The following is a 22,869-nucleotide window of genomic DNA, read 5'->3' as shown; positions in this document are numbered from 1 at the left end:
AGAGGTTAAAATGACATGGATTAAGCAAGCAGGGGATTCGAATCACTCACTTTTCACCCAGTATAACTGAGTTTGAAACACAAAAGCTCTGATACAAACTCCACAACAAGAATAAATCACCTGAATATCATTCACTAGTTTCCCACCAAATTAGAAAACTAATAAATGCTTTACCTGTTTACTAAGAAAAAAGTTAAACCTCCATCAGTACTCACTTCTTTTTTCTCTTATAGTGTAGTACAATACTCTTTCACTGTCTCACTCCCATTTGTTTACTCTCTCACTCCCTTGATTGGATGTGGCTCCTGTCTGTCACCAAGTTATCTGACTTTTTTCATGCCTAAAATTGGGGTTATAAAAAATGTTAATGTTTAATCTATTTGAGCTGGTGCATCACATATAGTACACATTTATAGATAATTCCAACTGCCACCTGTGTTGTCTGTGAATTTCTATTACAGGATTGTCAGAGTGACCCCCAGAAGCTCAGGAACATCTGACTCAACAATCATTTATTTATTTATTCATTTATTTATTTCATTTTTAAGAAAAAAAAAAATGACCGTAGCTTTAACGTTGTTGGATATTGTGATGACGCTGAGAGATGCAGTAGGCTGAATTAAGACTGAGGTATGCAATTGTGATGAGTCTCTTAAAGTGTTTCAAAGTACAGAAACTGTTTAATGAATAAATATTTTTATTTTATTTTATAAATATTTTAGCATTTGTAAAAATGCTACCTTTATTAGGCCTAAAACTCTTCTTTATAATGTAGAAATGTTACATTTTTAAAAAAGTTTTTGAAATGTCTTTCTTTTCATAATTTATGCTTTTAACATAGGGTGAAACATATAATATCTTTACATATTACATTATCATCTTCTAATGCTGTCAACACTGAAAATTATTGTCTGGGAATTACTCGACAGAATGTAGAGGTTTTGTGATTTTTCTTTCTAGAGTGTACATTTTAAAATAATTTTAACAAGCTGATATTTATTGCTGAATTTCTGTTGATTATCAAACACCGAGCCAACTTTACTCAATGGCGTTGTGCGGAGCGCCCTATGAGAACAGCCAGGGAAAAAATGTGGTGGAAAAAACAAATCAGAATGAAACTGGGTAAATGTAAATTTTTTTCTTTATGTATTTACTCAAGTAAGTATAAGTAAGTATAGTCTAATAGCTAACATTAATGTGCTTGACTGTGTGTGTTCGCTAGCTCCCTGCTTCTCCGGCATCCTTCTCCAACAACGACAACTGTCTCCATCTTGACCACATTTATTAAATCTTTCAGCAGCAATTACAATGCCCTCATCATAATTTCTGTTCTGAATGACTGAACAAAGTGACTTATTGGGAATAAGACATTTTGCGTGTGCTAAAACGTTTAGCAGCTCGTCTGTGAAATGGTGGTCAGATTATAATTTGAAGACTTAATTTTTGTTCTATTAGGAGAAACCTCAGATCTCACAAAAGAGTCCAGATGTACTCAAATAGTTCATTTAGATCCCTTTATTACTCTGAGTTACAGTGTGACACTAAATGAACAGGACGTTAGGCACCGAGGCCTTTCACATTCCTCTGGTCTGAAGCTACATCCTGCCAAAAACCAGTGTACATTCAAGAAGCAGGCAGGCTAACAGAAATAGTACAGTATGCTGTGCACAAGTCTCTGTTCCAATCAAGTCAACGTTACACCATACACCAATATTAGCACATTTGCAAACAATCTTTCACATGGGCAACATAGTATTGTTACTGTATGAGGAGAACGTGTTGTCCTTTTATTTATTCATCTTACGCCTCATGCTGGCTCAAATCCTTTCAGTGGTAACATAGTTGCATAGTTTTATTGAATAAATTCACAAATCTCTTTTCCCAAATGCTAATTTGTTGAGGCCCTATTCAACCTCCTTCATACTTGGAACCTCATCATCATTGCACCCTCTATATTTGGAGAGCTTAAAGGCTTATATTAACAACAGGCTGAATCATGCTTGTGCTGTAAATGAGCTGTTTTCACAAGCACTACAGCATGGCTCCTGAGCGAAATAAAAAAAATCTCTGGCATTGTTTCGAGTTTGTGTGACTGTATGAAATACACATGTATGAAGTCAGCAACCACTTGTACCCAAGGTACACGCATGAATCTGACCCAATGAGGTACTTTTGCATGTATAAATATGTCTCAGAGTGCTTTGCTCTACTGCTCTGAGTGCTACATTTGTTTCGTTTGTGAGTGTCTGAATGTACTTCATGGCTTTAGGTGAACATTTGGCTCGACTGCTGTGTAACTCTGATGAACGTGGTCCTGCGGCTCAGCTCTTTGAGTTTGGCTGCTCCTACGTATGTGCAGGTGGAGCGCAGCCCGCCCAAGATGTCTCTGATGGTGTCCTCCACGTCACCTTTATACGGCACTTGCACGGTCCGGCCCTCAGACGCCCTACAGAGACAAAAATCAGGATCAGGACATTAATAAAGGATGCGGTACAGCTTCAATGAAAAGTAAAACTGAGACCTATACCTGCAGTGTGCATGAGTGTTCAAGCGGCTGGCCTACTGGTCAAAAGTTTGTGATTTCAAATCTCGGCAACTGACAAGCTGCCACTCTTGGGCCCTTAACCCTGGCCTTCATCCAATTATTTCGACCCTCAAATACTCAGCTCAATTGTAAATGGGTAATTAAATGCATAAATGATTAAAATCATTAGTTGTGTCAAAAAATATTCCCTACAAATTGAGACCATGGATTTGCAAGGTTCCATGTTAGCCATAATGTTCTGGCCTTCAATAAGGTCAAAGTAGATATAGTCTCAGCCTCAGACGCTCCATCTTTAGGCTACAGTGCATCTAATACTTATTGCACTTATTGTACTTTTCTGGCCACAAGCTTCAGAATCTCTAAAGCTGCAATCTAGTTGGCTTTCCAAATTTCTGTGTATACTCACTTCCATTTGCTGATTTCCAGCAGGAAAACAACTTTTGAACACTGTGAGCGCATTGAGCTTTTTGAAGAAAGATAGTCACTGGACTGAAAAAACTTTACTTTTTTTTTTAAGTTAAAAAAAAAAATACTAAACTTTTTTAATGAGAATCTCATGTATTTGTGAACAGGCTAGAGAACAATGTCTGTGGTTGCTCATTTGTCATGTAACTCAAACTGCTTCTTTCCATGAAAGTACAGTAGGTGGTTCTGAAACAGCCCAGACTCTCTAGCGAATACTACTAGTCTGGCTTCCAAGATGAATGCAGATAGAACTAAGAAATAAGCAATAATTTGGTGTAAACATTTCTCAAATATATTCAGTAACATGTAAATAATGTTTATAACTTTAACACATTTTTATTAAAAAAAAAAATGTCTGATACAACTTTATATTTCCCAAGACAATATGACAAAATAATGTCAAAATTTGACAAATAATTGTGACAAAAGTTCATTCAGGTTATTCTTTATCCTCTATAGTTTGGATACTATCCTCTGACAGTACATTGTGGGATTTCATAAATGCCCTGGATATCACATGCTTACAAAGTGGTAGAATTCCCAAAATAGTGCACTATGTAGTAGTTAGAGTGTGGTTTCAGACATGCACATTGACACTGACAATCACCGGTTATACATCGCCTAGTCTTGTGAGCCAAACTTCTGGCTGCGGTTAGACAATCTGGTATTCTTCATCATTAAACATCCCCAAGAAACACCAACTTACACGGGAAAGGGCAGCTTGATTAGTATTTACAACCGACCAGCTATGTTCACTCACTTCTACCTATTTCAAACAAAACTCTAATAACTCTAAGATCTGATGCTGTGAACCTTTTCCAATCTAGTAGTTATATCTTGCTCCAAAAACTCATTGTGTCATTGTTTGTTTTCCCATAAAAAAGCAGTACATGTGCAAAAAATATCGCAACTATCATTAGCTGAAGCTTGTGGCCAGAAAAGTACAAAAAATCTCTCAAAAAATAAATTCAGTTAAATTCAGTGTCTACTTCCAGAGTCTACATGTGTCTTCACCTGTATTCTGCCACACCACCAACATATTTCTTCATGGCTGTATCTGAGCTCATGCCATAGAACAGCTTAAACTTCTTTCCATCCTTTTCGATGACTTCACCGGCACATTGGTCATGCCCTGCTAGCATTCCTCCTAGCATGACGAAATCTGCCCCTGCGCCTACAAGATCACCAAGGAGACAGGAAATCAGAACAGTCTCTCCTATGACGGTATGTTTTATTATGAAAATGACCGGAGAGCAAAATTTACCAAAGGCCTTGGCAACATCTCCTGGGCAACTGCAGCCTCCATCCTGGAGAGGGAAGAACAACTTGATATACTACTTCCAGAAACTAGAAATAAAAATAGGCTTATTGTAATTTGAAATATAAAGTTCTTTCTAAAAGCCTTAATAATTTAAGCCTTAATTAATTAATATCAACTATATTAACAAAAACAACAATGCCTATTGTTATGTTTAATATTTTACAGTTAGGACTCCAATCCTCTGTTCTTAAAGAAAAAATCCACCCTGAATCACATTAAATATTTTTATCCTAAAATATTTGTGACATGCTTCCTGATTCTGGTGCTAATTTGTTGGATGATGCTGTATTTGTGTTATTCCCACAAGAAGTTTGCAGTTGTGTGCCTCTGACATCACATGAGCAAATTGCTAGCGCAGTTACAATGCCATTTAATAAGTGAAAAACTTTCAGTGGTAACAGTATTACCACTGAAACTCACAGTTAACTCCAAAAAACAAAGGAGCAAGAGCTTCTTTTCCCACTCACCAATTTCCAACAACGTTCACTGACATATTAATGAGAAACCCAGTGTAGCATTAGTGGATACAGCAACCACAGGGTTGGACTAAAGGACTAAAGCGCTGCTGAATCACTCTCTTTAGGTAGAGATGAAGCAAGGGCTAAATCCCATTGGCACCACTATCAGTGATAGTCACACAGCATTGTGGGTAATGTTAACCAAAGTGAAAAGAGACCAACATGTTGATGAAAAAGTTTAAACTAAATAAATCAACTTATATTTTTCAAATCAACAAATATTATTGATAGAGCTTTATAAGTTGTTCAGGGTGGAGTTTCCTTTAACTTCTTATCAAATGGAATGTTTCTCTTCATGAAGCACAGAAAGCTAGATGCTGCCCTCTTATGATAAAATAAGGTAAGTGTGACTTTTATATTAAAAGCTATCCATTGTCTGCATGAAAAGTGTAATTGTGCTCACAGAGATGATGTGCCCTTTCAGTCCATGAGCAGAGTCTGCACACTCAATAACAGCACTTAACTGAGGGTAGCCCACTCCAGTCTTGATGCGGGTGGTGCATACAGAACCTGCATACACAGTGTTTTAGTTCAGTTCTGCTAAACTCACTACACTTTAAGCATTCACAATGATTTTGTGAGGTATTTATGCAGATCTTTTTTCACCTAGTGATTACATCTCTATTTACAATGTAGTCTTGTGTAGGACCAGCTAAACAGATATATTGGTTGTTGTCTTTAGTTTAAAAAAAGGAAAATGAGACATGGCACGCACCCGGTCCGATGCCCACTTTGATGATGTCGGCTCCAGACAGAATGAGCTCCTCCACCATCTCTCCCGTCACCACATTTCCAGCCTGTTGGGACCAGAAAGATGTGAATCATGGGCTTTTTAAAACAGAGCAACAGGTGATTGCTATTTTATGCTTGGGAAAGCATTGACTTGGCTCTCTTACAAGAATAGTGTGGTTAGGGAACTTCCCCCGGACTGTTTTGACGAACTCCACAAAGTGCTCGGAATATCCATTGGCCACATCCAGGCAGATGTACTTAATGAGTGGAATGGCTTCCAGAATGCTGCACAGTTTCTCCAGATCTGCCTGCCCACTGCCTGAGCTCGCAGCCACATGCTGAGGATGAGAGAAAAGATGTTGCATATTCAGTCATCATGAGGCAATCCAGAAGACAGAACCATTCCTACTGTGCTTGAATCACTACAATCACTAAAACAGCACTGCTGTGTTTTCCTCTTATAATGCATTTCCTGGCTGTGACTAAAGATTGCAAAAGTCACACTGTCACTTGGCACATGCTATTTTGTAATGTTACCTCTAGGCACTCTGGGTGATTGGATGCAAATGTCTTCCATTCTTCCAGAGTGTAATGCTTGTGGATGGTGGTGAAGAGTGTATGCTGAGAAAAAAAAATAGAAGAAAAGTTCAGAAACAAAGCTGTGCGCACAGTAGGCATGCAACTGAATGTAAATACATTATTCAGAATGAAAAGATAATGTGTTCTGAATATATACAAATACAGATTTGAATAAAATGCACATTATTTGTTTTTTTTTTGTTTATTTGTTTGTTTACAAGCAAAAATAATAACTGCATGAGGGGGCTAAAAAAAAACAAAAAACACACGTCTCTAGTTGAGACAAATTATGAGCTGGAGTTATATAACTGAGGTTGAGGAACTGTCAGAGCCAGAACTCACACAGCCATTTCTACCTCTGTTGGGTTTTATGTGGCAGGTTTTATATATGTATATAAAGAAAGAAAGAAAATAAATAAGTCCTTCTGGTTTAGGCCACACCCACATTGGGTTGAAATCTGAATACAGATATGAATATATGGAGCACTAATGAAAATATTTACATGAATTTCAGAGTTTCTAAGTATTTGGTATGTTCCCTTTTTGCTTTAATGACAGTGTGCGAAACCTTATGACCCATTTTAGATCAAATCCATTGGAGTGTCATCTGAACACATGCTTCAATATACTTGGCTAGAATATACTTGGCTCTCTCACCATGCCTGGCAGAGTTCTAACAGATACTACATTACGAAGAATTGGGAAAAAACTGACAGACATATCAGGAAGAATGTACAAGGTATTAGACAATCACATTCAGAAGTGGAACTGTCAATATTTTACAATACACTATTTAACTATTTTTGTTTTTTGTGCTAAAATTTGATTTTACTTACTGATTTTATTCCTAAGGGTATACAAACTTAGCACTCAAATGTAACAAGTGCTGCAACAGACTGCAGGTATTGTGGCAATGTTTCAACACTTACGGTATTGTCTGTAGCAAAGAAGATGCTCACCTTGCTCATTACCTGGGCCATCTCAAAAGTACCTGTGGTGTCCATGTTAGCAGCGATGATCGGGATGCCATTGTATGTTTGCTTTGAGTTGCGGAATGTGAAAGTCCTCTGCAGGTCCACCTGCGTAGTAGAGAAACAAGGGCAACTATATTAGGATACACACACACACACACACACACACACACTAATAACTTATTAACTTTAAAGTAAGTCTGAGTAGGTTGGCCAAATATCTGGTATTTCCTTAGACATTTCCTTTATTTTAGATGTTGGTTTATTTGTCCATTATTTTAGGGATTTAGTTTTTTTTTTCCATTTCTGGATTATTGTCACAGTATATGTAATCACCATTCAGATCAGGCCTCTGTAGTACAGATAACTAGGTAAAATCCTTCTAAAGAAAGTTTTTCTTTATATATATATATAAAATATATATATATACACACTTTCAGTCAAAAGAGTAAAAACATACTACAGAACCTGTTGTTTCATACACACAACTGAGAGTCATGCACAGGTCTCACCATTCAGACTAACGGACAGCTCAGATGTCAAAAAAAAAGTTTCCATTGGAAGCATTATGATTCATTTACTGTGCAAAAGTGATGGCATTGTCTACAGCTATAAAAAGAACATCAGCATTCACCTAAAAGACCTGAATGTCCCTGAATGACACATCACTAATGTGTAGGCCTATTTCTACTCTGATGGAGAAGGATGCAGCTGAACACATTGAGGCATTCTGAAAAGTGTTTCATGTGAAAAAAGCTTAACGTTGCTTAATATACTATAACAACGACCGAGCAACACGTAATCTATCACACTCACCTTTATAAACACTGATATACATCTTCACAGATGATGTCATAGATTCATTTGCATATTTTTTTAATCGATATAATTTGCATATGAAAATGTGTTAGTAAAAGACTATTCTATGACATCATCTGGTGACTTCTATTGACCTCTTCAGCATGCATAAGCTACTTTACTTTAAAACCACAACCTAGAAATAAAAGAAATTCTCTTATACTTTATTGAATATAAACTACTGTCTATTGTCAAAAGAATGACTCCATATACTAAATACAAACTAGGGCTGCACGATATTCAAGAAAAATGCGATATGCAATAACTTGTTAAATAATGTAATATGCGATATGTGGTACGATAATGCTATAAGTGTGTAAAATCAATTTAAAGTATATTTATATATTTAAAAATGGAAAATGACATAGCCAAAATACATATTTCATGTTCTTTAGAGAAAAAGAAAGCATTCTCTGCTATCACCCTAAAACTTTGACTTTTTGTAACTTTTTGAAGTATTAAAATCATTATTGCAAACTTTTGCGATACATATATCGCGCTATTTACATTTGCAATATTTCAATAATTTCGATATATTATGCAGCCCTAATATAAACATATTTTATTGGAAGCCATGTTCCCTTAGTAATTTCTTTGCATTTTAAGTACCATTTTCATTATGTCAGAACAGTAACATTTGATACGTGTTTAAAAAGAAAGGTACAGCGTCTTCCTTTTGTCAGAGATGTTAGACGTCAAAAATGTGTAGTGTAATAAACGTAGTTATTTTCTATAACCCCAAGAATCATCTCACTCCCTCCATCCCATACTGCATAATGGATTAATAGACTAATATTAATATTATGTGTTCACTTTAGTGCTGAGCTTTGGAATGAGCTCTTGTGTCATTTCAGTAAATTCTTTACGTGTATCTGAAACTGCCTGTGGAAATGTAGAATGCATTGTATGTAAAACATGATGTTTTAGGAAAATGTCCTAAATGTGAAATTTAGAAAGTCTTTTGTTCCTTTTGACTGGTTTTAAATGGAAATAGTCGCACTGTTTTGCCAGTCATTTGAATGCAGTTTGTGCTGAATCATTTACAGGAGCAGTTGAGCTGACTGAACTAGTCTGTGCCTTGTAACTTGATGCATCTTGCTTTCTCTTTTTATATCTTACACTCACACACCATATCCAGGATCTAATTTTTAGTGAGGTCCACATTGCAGAAATGTTTCATATTGAATATTGAATATTGAATATTGGGGGCAGTCGTGGCCTAATGGTTAGAGACTCGGACTCGCAACCCGAAGGTGAACCTGAAGGTTGTGGGTTCGAAGTCTCAGGTCTGGCAGGGATTGTAGGTGGGGGGAGTGAATGACTAGCGCTCTCTCTCCCACCCTCAATACCACGACTGAGGTGAGACCCTTGAGCAAGGCACCGAACCCCCAACTGCTCCCCGGGCGCTGCAGCAAAAAAGGTTGCCCACTGCTCCGGGTGTGTGTTCACGGTGTGTGTGTGTTCACTACTGTGTGTGTGCACTTGGATGGGTTAAATGCAGAGCACAAATTCCTAGTATGGGTCACCATACTTGGCCACAAGTCACTTCACTATCACTATCACTATATATGAATGCTGAATGTGTACAACTGCTCATTTCTACTCTCCATTATGCTATCCTTCCAAACTTCCATAAATTGCTCTAACTCCAGATTGTTTTAGTTTAATGAGTTAAATATTTCAGTTTACAAGACAGCGCAGGTTAGCTGTGGATTTCTGAATTATGTTACATGATACTATGCTGTCAATACAATAATTAATAATGAATTTTGTGTGTTATTAAGTAATTTTGTTATTGAGTAATTTTACACAATAAAACTTAAAATTGAACCAGCATTTAGTGTTTATTTATAGCCAACTAAGGGGCTTATAGCCAAACCTGATCTATGCTGTCAATACAATAATTAATAATGAATTTTGTGTGTTATTAAGTAATTTTGTTATTGAGTAATTTTACACAATAAAACTTAAAATTGAACCAGCATTTAGTGTTTATTTATAGCCAACTAAGGGGCTTATAGCCAAACCTGATCAGCTAAAGGGCCTGCAACTGGCAAACTGATTGGCTAGCTACATTAGTACTAGTGTATATAATACTTTTTTACTTTTTTTTTTTATTAGGTTTGCATTTTACAAACCTCCACTTATCTTCAGAAACACTTTCATTTATATTGCATGTTCTCACATAACTCAACATTTATATGATAGCTATGTCAGCTCTTAGCCTGTAATATGTGCATTGCAAAAATGTAGCATCTTGTTGAATTTCAAAAAAAAAAAAAAAAATTACAGAGACTTTCCAGACCTCAGTTTCCTTATAGCTAGTTATAGCCATGCACGCACATACACACACACACGCACACTCTCTCTCTCTCTATTGCTTTCAGGTCTACTCATCTCATACTCTGTATTGCAGCTGTTCCCTTTCAAGTAGCACCAATGGTATAACTTTCCATATAAACTTGATTGAAACAGAAGAATAAAAAAAAAAAGTGGGACATCTGATATGTAGGCCTACTAATCACCAATCTTTAAGTCAAACTGAATGTGCAAATGGTGATCAGTTGATTTTCAGATGAATGCTGTGTGGCATTATAGTGAGCTGAGCACTGTATCAAAATCACATTATTTCAGATATGAACCTTTCGTCTAGTTTTCTTCTAGTGACAAACAAATGTATTGCAAATAATTTCTGAATGTAACATTGTACTCGTAATTATTCATTTCTCAATTGTATAGGTTTTGCTAGTAGTTGTAATATGGTTGGAATGATTTTATATCCTCTTTTCTGCTTTCTGCATGCTTCTCACCAGTCTAGGAAAATACAGTTTAACACTAAATAATGCTAAACCAGGTTAACCAGGTTACTTGGTTACCTGGGCACTAATAACTACTAAATGTATGCAATTTAATGAAAAATAATGTAATGTAATGAAAAATAGGCTGCCGTTAAAAAAGAGACAGGTTTCTGTGCTGCAGTCCTTGCAAGGTACAAAGCCTCAACTGCAGCTCTCTTATATATAAATAGCCCCATAAATAATCGATGTCTTGGAATGCCTGCCATTAGACAATCAAATCAGGAAAGCTATAAGATGATCTGCCGGCTTGTGACGTCATTCTGCAGGGAATGCAAAGCTTCTCTAACGCACAAGATCAATGGCTGAGGTGGACTCACGGATTAAGAGGCAGAATCTGGATCTGAATCAGAATTTGCAGTATTGCCTCTTTTAAGTTACTAAACCTTCATCTTTTTATACTCTCAAACAGCAGCATGATCCCAAATGGTGTCTAAAGTGGAGAAACTGGAGTTTTTGGAATTTATGGACACATCAGTAAGACTTAATAGACTGTAAATCAGATGCTATTGCATAAAAGTTATACCTTTTGTGTGTTATTACGCAAACGCAGAGGAAACATATTGAGTGGAAAGATATATTTAGAAGATCGTTGCCATGTAAGACTATCTCGATTGCCTGGCCAGGAGACTTCCAGGAAAGCAATGGCATTTGGACTCATATAGTGCGTTACAGCGCACTGCATTGTGGGTATTGCTCACACATTCACTTAAAGCAGACAGTGTTGAAGAGTAGCTGCACCAGAGTGGAATCTATTTTCAGAGGCATTAAGAACACAGGCCTATTTTTAAACATTTTCAGCACATAGCTCGGCTCGTGTTGCTCTACCTTAGCGTGATCAGTTGTCACCGTAAGTCACCTCTCCCTCGGGGTTATGTATCTGGGCCGGATTCAGGTTGCATCAACACAACATACTGAAGTAGATGAAAACACTCAGTAGACACGCATCGACCAGCTACAGATCAGCCCTGATCAAAAGCAGGCTCCTAGAGAAAACTAAATATGGGCCTAAATAAAGTCTTGCCAAGTTAGTTTGACCTCAGCAAGGACAGCACTCCCATTCTCCCAAGCTGTAAATTCCACTTTGACAGATATACTTCTCACACAGCCTACTGATCTTACCTCAGACCTGCTCTTTAGGCTGCTCCTCTTTGGTCTCAACAGGACATCTTTAAAGTCCAGTTTGAGGTCGGCGTCCACTCGTGGCATGGCTGAAGGCCTGAGTGTGGATGAGATTCTCCTGAGCTGGGCCGGTGCACTTGCTGCTACACAGCTCCAGGCACCAAACCCGAATCGGCAGAAGCCCAGCGTATTTATAGTGTAGTAAGGGCCATCCCACCCCAGGCCCCCATGGCTTTATTTGGCGAGGGCCATACTCTACCACTCGTTTCCTCGCTCCCTGCTTCGTCCCTGCTCTCTGCTCTTACAGTGTGGAGTAGCAGCCGCTGAGGCAGGCGCATTTCCCGTCTGGCCAGCTGACACACATAAACACGCATTCGTGTACACACACACACACACACACACACACACTCTAACACACTCTGCGGCTCAGCTCTGCACTGCAGTATACGCAACGGCACACAGGCAGAAGCAGAACTCGAGCTAGCCTTTCAGACCGCCCCCTGGGGAATACGGGGGATGGGAAAAGGGGGAAATGAAACAGAAGAGGATGAACAAAGAAGGGATGAGGATGAAAGCGTCTAATCTCATCCAGTCTCACTTGCTTATTATCTTTTCAAAAAGCATGAAAATGAAATGTTTAGGTAATGTTTAATGTAATGTAAATGTAAACTATTCATTTTTGGATTTTTGACAGTTGAGATATTTCGGACTGTGTGGTTGATTTCTTAATATTTTGGAAGAAAAAAAAAGCATAGGTGATTATAATAAGGCAGTGAACAATTCTATACATATACAGTAGATACATAAAATGCAGTCAGTTTTACAATTGAAAAGAAATTATTTATTCAGCACAAATTGTAATTCAGTGATTTGTGTACAGTGCATGAAATCTAATAAAAACATTGAAAAATCTTTAATGATCAATAAAAAAGTTAAGGCAAAACAATAAGGCAAGAGCCACATTTGTGTAAAAATCACCTAGAAACTTGTCTCCTATGAACCACATTACACAGCTTAAGCCACTCCAGTCAGTTTGATGGCCCATGCCCCAGCAGTACTGAATGGCAGCTCAGGCAGCAGCATGATCAGTCCTGATGAATGCAGAGGAGCCCACTTTAAAGGCTCAGTGCTTCCCAGCAGAGTCACCTAAACAAATTAAGCAACATAACACTTATCCCAATTTGTCTGGATTGTACGTTTATATATTATAAACTAGCACTGCATAATTAATTGTAGTTTCATTATGATTTCCAGCTTCCTTAATAAATTACTGAGGAGTATGCCTGAACCAGAACATAGAATAATTCAGGAGATTTTGATGCTGATTTTCCTCTAGCAGTGATCTAGAAAAGTGATTTTAGGCTGGTCTTAAATGATCATCATCCCATCCATATTATCCTGTGGTGTGGGGTGTTTAAAATCCAATCGTATCACCTACAATCTACCAAATTTAAAATCGTAACTATTAAGCATGTTTAACATATATGACTCCACATCCTGTAGGTGGAATGTGGTGTGAAAATGCTACCTGAAGACTTTCCACCACGATTTTTAATCTAAAGCACTTATGTTCATGAGAAATTCTGAAAATCCCACTGGATCTTTGGACTGCAGCAGATCCTTTACTTTTTTATGTAAATGCTACAAACTTGAGGCAAATTTGCTCAGTTCAGTTGTATGTTGCTTTGTATGAAGTGCATGTAAATGTATGTACATGATTTGTGAGCTTAATTTGAAAGTGTATGGTGTTTTTTTTTTTCCTGGGAAAATCTTGTAGTGTGGGTGTTTGATGACTGAAGGGAGACCCAGGAATAAAACAATCTGTGAAATCGATCATTTCTCACATTTTGGTTAGGATTGTATAAATTTTTAAAGTTAAGTTCCGGTTATTGATTTTCACTGACTCTACTCACTAACTTTACAGTTCTCTACTCCTATACTACCAATGTCTGACCTCTGACAATGCTCCAAAACACATCAAGAATGCAGCCCAAATCTATTTTATAAGGCTTCACTAAAGATGACTAGACAAGTTAGGCTGAACTTATAACTGCATACAGTCTTGGCTTATTTATTTATTTATATATTTATAGCCAGGTCACTTTTATTTCCTGTATCTTGTAAAGGCTAACATTATGTGCATACAGAGCAGCCTGACTTTGATTTTCTAATTGATATATTTAAAGAAATATAGGCTTCTTTTACAGAATGTGAATGAAAAGCCTTTTTTCTGTTGGCAAAATAGACATCTGTAACTAAATTGGATAAATAACTAATAAATAATTGAAAAATATAATATTAAGCAGAAATATGTGTGAATCACTTTAGCCAGTATGTAGCCATGTCATGTAGTCATATTAAACAATATTGTTTAAAAAAAAAAAAAAAACTTTGCAAAGTCTTCAGTAATACGTACTACGGTGGTGTCTGAGGTTACAGGAGAGGAGAGCACGAAGGAGTACTGCGTCGGTTTGGTGTGAAAGATGGCATACACAGTAGAGCCTTTGGAAGTGTACCTGTGAATGGGGAAACAGCACACTTGTATTTAGAAATACTGCAATAAAACCAACAAAAAGATCCTCATATAATCCTAAAGCATGTTTTCTTGATTTGAGAGATGCAAAACACATTGCAGACAACTGTTTTCTGACTGAGTCATCTTTTGGGTTATTGAGAGATACATTATGCAGGGAATAAACCAAGACAGCATGCTGTTGTAGAAAAATAATCAATGTCAGAGTGGTGTGATGTGGTCTGATGTGAAGTGGAGTTACAATAACCAACCTGAAGAGAAGCAAAAAGTGTTTTATTCCTCTTATACGGCAGCAACTTGGCATCCATTACAATTTTTTATTCATGTATATTATGTAATGAACAGCATGTCATACTTTTTAACAAGTTATAATGTTGTGGAACATCAGTGAAGCTACTTCCTGTTATCATTTATATTATGGCAGCTATAAACAGTTGTTCCATCACTACCCTTTTTTTCTTGTTTGGAGTCAATAAAAAAAAAAAAAAAAAAAAAAAAAAAAGAGAGAGAAACCAGAAAGCACTCTGAAAACTTCACCATATCAACGACTATATGTTTTTCTTTGTTAAATAATATGTTTTTAATCCCTTTATTATTAGCCTTAGATTAGGAGGACCATCCGCCATACTAGTCCTGGGCAAGTTGTTACTACAGAAATGATAACGTTTCACCATTTATCAGAATGGTGAAGAATAGCATGTGATATTAGAGCATGTATGAATGTAATGTAAACAAGTTCTCAGACAATGTAGGTGTTGATAATGCTGAACAATGGGGCATTTTCCGGTAAGCATACCCAGGTTTAGTACCGGGACAAGTCTTGGGCAAGTATCCAAGTAAAATTTTATCACATTGCTTTAGGATTTGCAAGAGAAACTGACATAATGTAGCATTACTCAAAAAATCATTAAGGTAGCTAGCCAATTGTGTTAGCTTGTCATGTACTTGAGTTAAGCAAATAAGGCTACTCGTTATATAAAACAACTCAATCTTATGGTTACATCTCATCTATTACGTTTAATATAAATTATATTATAGATTCAGATGATTAATTTCATTTTGAACAAAAATAATTCTGATGTTCTCTGAAGAAAATAAATTTGATCGTCACTTTTCCTAAAGAAAAAGTTCTCTAAAAACGATGCACTGAAGTGGGTGGTGGCTTTAGACGTACATACTGTCATTATCTAGGTCTCTAATATATGTATCTGTGGCTTTATATAATACATGTAGTGTGCCTCTGCATGCTCTTCAAGTACAAGCCTTTAATGAGTGACTTAGCAAAGAGAATATTCCCTACTGTTAAATAAGTCCACTTGGGATTATATTACACACACTTTCTCGCAATTAGCACATAGTGCGACCTCCATGTTTGTTTTGCTCTTGCTGTGACCTAGTGTGTTTTTATGCAAGATTTTCTGTTCATTTTGGTCCAGCAACCATGTAGGAGAGTGTGTATGATTACAGCAACAATCCAAAAAGTAAAGTGTGCAAGCAAGAGTATTCAGAATAATAATAAAAAATAAACAAACATATTCACTAGAAAATTATAAAATATAATCAATAAAAAATCCTCACCAGACTGGCACAGTAGCATTCTCGGTCGGGACTCTCCACGGTGTGGTGGCGTAGATGGCCTCACCATTAACCTTCAACCAGGCGCCAACACCTCGGAGATGCTCCTCAAAAATGGTCGGGATCATGCCATCTGACGTAGGTCCGATATTCAGCAGGTAGTTTCCTCCATAGGCCACAGTGAAGACGAGATCCTGTAGTGGAGAAAAGTGCGATGAGAAAATGCGCTACCACACAGCCTTTAATAAGGAATGAAACACTCAGTGGCATGCTGTTATGTCAAAAGAGTCAATGACAGGCTGATGTAACGTGGCCAGACCCTGAGGTAGATTATTTTCCTCTAACAGCATGTTCTGAAGTGTTTTATTGCTTTTATACCACAGCATTTTGCAATGATAACACTTTTTTAATTATCAGTGAATGACAAGTCATACTTTTTTTTTTTATTTAGCTTATAGTTACATTTAATGTTGTGGAATGTCCACGAGGCAAGTTAGCTCCTGTTATCGGTTTCGTTACAACAGCTATAAACAAACGTTCCCTCACCAGTCTCTCTTTGTTTTCTTGCTCTTGAAATTAATAAGGCAGAAAAATCACAGCTTGTGATGTTACCAAGAAAGCAGAAATACAAAGCGCTCCTTCCGTAAATGTCTCCTTACAGAAATGTAACATTTTACTGATTATGTTTTCTTTGTTAGAAAAAAAACCCAACACATTCTTAATCCATTTATGTTTAGATTATTACATTTAATCCATTTATTATTAAATGGCAACATATTTCACCTTTATAATGGTGGGCACATCCATCAAATCACTGAGCTTCATGTTCCTACGATAACCCCAGGAGATTCTGTCTATTGAATTACATTTCTCCCATTTGTGCTTGGGCATTGTGGATGGAGTGTACTTATCAGCACAGTTGTAGTAACCGCCATGTTTACAGTATGTTCCGTTCCCCCATCTGTCATTCACCACAATTACATCCTGCAGAGACAGAGTTACAACATAAAGATCCAGTTTAAATCAAATTAAAATGTAAGATAGTTATACAGATTATCATGTCCAAATTACTGTATATCCTACACAGGCTACACTTCCCACCTTCACTGGACTGTCGTTGTAAAGCCAGGCTAAAAATTCAGTGGAGTTCCAGTAAGTATCAGGAGCTTCCCAATCCCCGTCTGACCATATCAGGTCTGGCTTGTACCTGAAAATACAAGAGGTGTCATCAGCTAATAAACACTGGCTGGTACAAAGGCTAAAATGACATGACATGGCCAATAACTAGCATAAGTGAAGAACATGCAACAAAAGCATGCATAATCGTATATCTTATCTGTTAAAGGTGTGTTTAATTACATGACACCCTTTTGAAAGACATGTGACGAGAGTGCGTGACTGCTCCAGCTTACCTTTTGACAAGATCCATGAGCTCTGGCAAGGTTTTTCTATAAACAAATTCCTGGGTCTTAAAGCCTGACGCCTTGTCTTTTAGATACAGGGGATTGAACCATTCATACAAGGAGTGGTACAAGCCATAGTGCAGAGACCTACAGGAAATATTCAGTATGTCAGTATACCCAATATGTAAGGAATTAAACATGACAGGGCATGTGGTTATAGGAAATGAATCAATTTTGGGGTGGACTGATGTGCCCTAAGATGAAGAAGAATTACTGTTACCACCCTGATGTTGACTATTTTGCAATAACAGCATACTGAAGTGACAATGCAGATTGTCATGTTACAAAGAAATCACAAACTGCAAAGTCCTCTGTCCTGAAGACTTTCCTGTGTCAGAAAACTAAAAGTTACAGCTTTACCTTTGACTGTTACACAGCTTCTCTAAAAAATAAAAAAAAAAAGTAAAAAAAAAAAAAATTACCACATCAACAACTGCACACATTTTTAATCTGTTTCTGTAGAGTCTCCGTCACACAAGTCCCTGTGATTGAGTTGTTACTCAGAACTGATAACATTAGAAAAATCACATTCATTTAAACTTTGCAGTTGCAACTATTTTAAGAACTGCTGATCCACTGGCCAGTCAGAGTTGAGAATTCAACAGCACCATGGTATAAATTTGTGTATACATACACAAGAAAGCACAAAGATAGGAGACTGTACACACCTATTCCGAATGGCAGTCCCCAGCTCTCCAACAAGGTCCCTGTGAGGCCCGTTATCAACGGAGTTCCAGTTCCATGAAGTTGGCGATCCCCAGTTAGTGAAACCTTCATGGTGTTTCGTAGTGAAAACAACGTACCTGTGTGCCATGACACAAATTCAGAAACAAAACTGCTAGGACAGGGTTACTATAGTAACCTGAACTGGTCCTGAAAAACTTGCTTGCATATTTAGCCGTTTTTCATTGCTCTAATACACCTGAACCAACACATCAGTGGGTGTTCCCTAGTGGAATTGGGTGTGTTAGAGCCAGAGTGTGATTACACTGTATACTGGACTTGTTCTGTGGTGCAAACATTAAAGGCCACATACTGGTATTAATGCTTTGGCTTTATAGTTGCCCTATCATTCCTAATACTCAACTATATCTCCAACTTCTTGTGTAACATAAGCAAGACATGATGAGTTAATTCTGCACACATAAGACTAGGGAAGTGGTAAGAGTAGGGAAGTGGCAGCTCAGTGGTTAAGATGTTAGACTTCTGATTGGTAGGTTGAGAGTTCGAATCCCAGCACCATCAAGCTGCCACTGCTGGGCCCTTAACCCTCAACTGCTCAGTTGTATAAATGAGATAATTGTAAGTCTGCCAAATGCCATAAGACTAACAGACATCTCGTTGTTCTGAGTTCAGTGTTGTTGGAAGCTTATTTCAAATGCTTCCTGCTCCTGGTTTGAAATGGGAAAGGTGCCAACCGATGCTGATTAAACATAGGGGAAATTCCAAAATTTTTCATACTTAGTTTATATTACATATTTTTTTTCAGATAGCCTTGAAGAATGCCTTTAACAAAAGAAGAACGTATTCAAATCATTCTCATGGCTGGATCGGGAAGCTGTCGCAAGGTTGTGATGGACTTTAACAGGAAGCACTGCTGCCAAACTTATTAACAAATTCAAAAAGACTGGAAGTGTCCAACCCGAGAACTGAGAAGTGAACGTCCATGAACATCCACTGACGAAGGCACAGCTGACGTGGTGCTGGCATACGTAGTCCCCTGTGTATGGAGGCTTTTGGGACACTCTGTAGTTGGATGTTGGATTTACTTTAAAGATCATACTGGAAAATGGCACTCATACACTCCTGGGCAAAAAAAATGGATCAAGCCCAAAATGGCAAAACATTAAGCTTTTAATGGTCTTAACAACGAATAATTGGTCAGAAAATTAGCAAGAATTAAACACATGAACTCCTGAGAGCTCCTGCGCCACCATTTGCTGGTTTCCTTTTGCTGCAGTGAACTGTTTGGGGAAAAGCTAGAAACAGGGAAATTCCCTTATATACTCTTCTTGTACGCAAAGGTAAAAATCATGATAAGGATTCAAACGTTTGATGAAAAATTCAAACTAACACATGTCTCGGTGTACAAAATTTTCCAAAAATATCTTCTGGGATTTTTTTTTTCTCCTTAATTTTTCTCATTATTTGGTTATCTGCCACACCTGATGCAAATCATCAAGGGGCACAAGGCTTAAACAATTAAAGAACTCAAAAGGGAAAAGCTCCCATACTAACTTCCTTTATCTATTTGTTTAGTTCTTGCCAATTTTATGACCAATGATTTGTTGTTAAGACCATTAAAAGCTTAATATTTTGCTATTTTGGGCTTGATCCATTTTTTTTTTTTCGCCCAGGGGTGTGTATATATAAACCACAGTGCCTGACATTTTCTTGATTAAATAATAAATACATGATATTCCAACAAAATTATTTTTCTTGAAATAAATATTTTAATTCTAACAACATGAAAAGACTAAACTTTTTTTTGTTTTATTAAGGATGCAAATATAGGCATATTTTATTAGACCAGTGTCAATTTTTGGGGGGAAAATAAGTTCAATACAAAAACTATTGATTCTTCTGTGGTGCAGCATGAACACTAAAGCTATAAGACAGCACCTTGATGGTGAGTGGTCCAGTCTTGTACCTTTAGTTTCTGAGAGGCGATGGAAAACATGGAACTCTAATGATCTTTTATATGAAAGCACGTCTACCTGAGACTCATGGATTACTCACTTGGCTCCGGAAGCCTCGAACACTTCCGCCCAGGCGTCAGGCTGGAAGAACTGCGCGTTAAACTGCGGTGCGAACTCGGCGTATGTGAATCCCGGAGGATAATTCTTCAGCATGAAAGCGATGTATGCGGGCTCCAGCGCACCCTGCCAGTTCCACCAGAACCACTCACTGCCGAAAGCCGGCACCGAAAACACCCCCCAGTGGACGAACAGCCCGAACTTAGCCTCGTCGTACCACTTGGGCAGAGGTCTGGCGTCCAGGCTCTTCCAGTCAGGCTTGTAGCGCTCTGCACTGACCAGCCCGCAGCACACTGCGCACAACAGCAGCCTTAAGCGCATCGTTTAACCCGATTCAGCACCAGGTGAGGAGCAGAGCGATTGTACTGCAACCTGTGATTATTCGATGGAACAGGAAATTCAGCAGCATGTGCAAGTGAACATCCGTATGAAAACACCCTCTAAGAACAATAAACATCCTCAATCACATGATTTTAGTATAAGCTTGATAGGTTTTGCACTTTCTCTGTGGGTTGTGAATCAGTCATATGACTGTCTTTCCGCGTTCATCACATGATTTTCTAGGAGCGTTTGGTGCGTCATTACTGCGCCGCTTTTACGCATTCGGCAAACAGGCAATGAATTAGGATGATTTTTGTTATTTCACTGACGTACGTTGATTATACATTTATTAAAATTCAATTTTAATTTTAGTGACATTTTAGTGAATTGGGAGGATGGGAATCCCTTTATGACTTCTGCTTGTATATATAATTTTAATATATTTATGTAATTGTGATATATTTTACTGGGAAAATATAGAAAAGACATCAGATTTACACTTTGCAGTCAGGGACCCCTTGACAACAAAATCAAAATCCACTGAGCCCAGCACATTTATTTTTATGAAATATTCAAATATCAGACATTATTCAATTGTGTACAATAAAATACTGGCTATTTAGCCATAAAAGAGTCATAGATCTTTTTTTTTCTTCCCTGTACTATCCCCTGATAGAACACACCAGGTCCAAATTAACTCATTTCATTCAAGTGGCTATAATAATGCAATAATATTTATAATAATTTTGATAATGGTGTATTGCGATTTCTATCTCTGTAGCAAAATAAAAACATCACAGATTCCTGGACCACTGCTGTATAAAAATCAGCTGTTACAGTGACTACGGCCTCTCAGTATTATGCCATCCAGACCAAAAATAGGAATAAAGAAAAAGACACGAGTCCATTGAAGGGCACCATGGACACACACATTCACACTTAGCAGTTTAGCCAATTTAACCAATTCGCCTGGCATGGTTTTGCGAGGTGGGAGGAAAGCGGAGACCTCAGATGAACCCCAGACACTGGAAGAACATGTGAAACTCCACACAGACAGCAACTCTTATCATTATCAACTCTTATCAGTTATCATTTTGATAAATGTTGATATGCTTCCTCAAAAATGAGAGAGAAATTCTAATTTTGTATCAGCTACCCACTATAAAAACGGCATTACTGCAGTTGCCTACTGTGTGACAGACACTCTGCCTAAAGCAGTAAAACTGCAAGCTGCAATATAAGGCTGTATTTTAACCACTCTCTGGTTAGGTCCTGAGCTCTGCTAATAGGGTGATTCAATGATTGGGGTGTCATTTGTGTCCACCTGATATTACAGCTACAAATATGTATGTAAAGTGGCTTTCACAGCAACCTTTGTGCATGTTTCAGGTAAACATTAACAGACTAACATTAATAAAACCTATCTACAGTGCTTAGAAAACAGCATTTTTGCCTGTCCCAGCACAATATAACTACAATTTATCTTCAAATATAATTATTAAAATACTTCAAAATTCTTATTTTTGCATTATTGTGTGAATCGATTTAATATATACTCCTTGAAGAATTCATTTCCATGTTACCCATTATTAAAAATGTACATTTTAGATTTGTACCACAACATTCATTCAGCCCTGTTGATTGAACACTTTTCATCCCTATAAAATATTTAGAATATTCCTCAAGCCACATGTTCATAAAGAAGTGGCATTGTTTGAATTTCCTGAAGATCATGGGAGGCAGAACATTAGGAGATGGCTTAACACATTTTTTGAATGGCTCAATCCATGTTTTCTTAGATTCTTAGATTTTGAAAAAGGATTATGTAACAGGAGCTAAATGCTTTATCCTTACTGCTTTATCCTTATATCGCATTCGACTTAACTTGGAAGTGGGAAGTCAGAATGCAGAATTACGCCATTTTTATCTCCATGTGTTCGAGCTACAAAATGGGGAAAGAAATGCACACCTACATGTTCATCTTTTGTTAGCAATAATCTTCTCAGGTAAGAGTAAGGAGTGATGCATTTTCAGAACAGCAAACTAAAGTCAGTGTTATAGATTTAACAAGCAAATGTCTTTATGCTGATTGATCTAAAGCAAATACTAGTATATACAGCATAATTCATTTAAAAGTAAAGATTTGACATAAAAATGATTGACATAAAAATTATATTTGCTGAAATGAACAGAATATGTGTGTCCCATATGTACACCGCATTAAGCTATCTGAATACACATGAATACATTAAAGC

The 22,869-nt window shown here is 37.3% G+C and overlaps 2 protein-coding genes across 2 annotated transcripts; both read right to left on the bottom strand.

Annotated features, from left to right (window-relative positions):
* Positions 1 to 1,500: 1,500 nt before the first annotated feature.
* gmpr (guanosine monophosphate reductase) lies at positions 1,501 to 12,382 on the bottom strand. Its single transcript, XM_026929402.3, has 9 exons — positions 11,967 to 12,382; positions 7,120 to 7,239; positions 6,119 to 6,202; positions 5,746 to 5,919; positions 5,565 to 5,646; positions 5,253 to 5,359; positions 4,275 to 4,317; positions 4,025 to 4,184; positions 1,501 to 2,446 (listed from the first exon to the last, which is right to left on the bottom strand). Exons 1-9 carry the CDS (start codon positions 12,051 to 12,053, stop codon positions 2,266 to 2,268), a joined length of 1,038 nt encoding a protein of 345 aa, XP_026785203.1. The 5' UTR covers positions 12,054 to 12,382; the 3' UTR covers positions 1,501 to 2,265.
* A 402-nt stretch (positions 12,383 to 12,784) lies between these two features.
* fuca1.2 (alpha-L-fucosidase 1, tandem duplicate 2) lies at positions 12,785 to 20,849 on the bottom strand. The gene is made up of 8 exons (XM_026930169.3): positions 20,277 to 20,849; positions 18,206 to 18,340; positions 17,487 to 17,624; positions 17,176 to 17,281; positions 16,858 to 17,058; positions 16,078 to 16,268; positions 14,383 to 14,482; positions 12,785 to 13,112 (listed from the first exon to the last, which is right to left on the bottom strand). Exons 1-8 carry the CDS (start codon positions 20,612 to 20,614, stop codon positions 12,981 to 12,983), a joined length of 1,341 nt encoding a protein of 446 aa, XP_026785970.3. The 5' UTR covers positions 20,615 to 20,849; the 3' UTR covers positions 12,785 to 12,980.
* Positions 20,850 to 22,869: the final 2,020 nt, after the last annotated feature.

Source organism: Pangasianodon hypophthalmus, chromosome 23, assembly GCF_027358585.1.
Source record: "Pangasianodon hypophthalmus isolate fPanHyp1 chromosome 23, fPanHyp1.pri, whole genome shotgun sequence".
Classification (NCBI taxonomy): Eukaryota; Metazoa; Chordata; class Actinopteri; order Siluriformes; family Pangasiidae; genus Pangasianodon; species Pangasianodon hypophthalmus.
The sequence above is the reverse complement of the archived record's forward strand: the minus strand, read 5'-3'. Positions and strand labels throughout refer to the sequence as shown.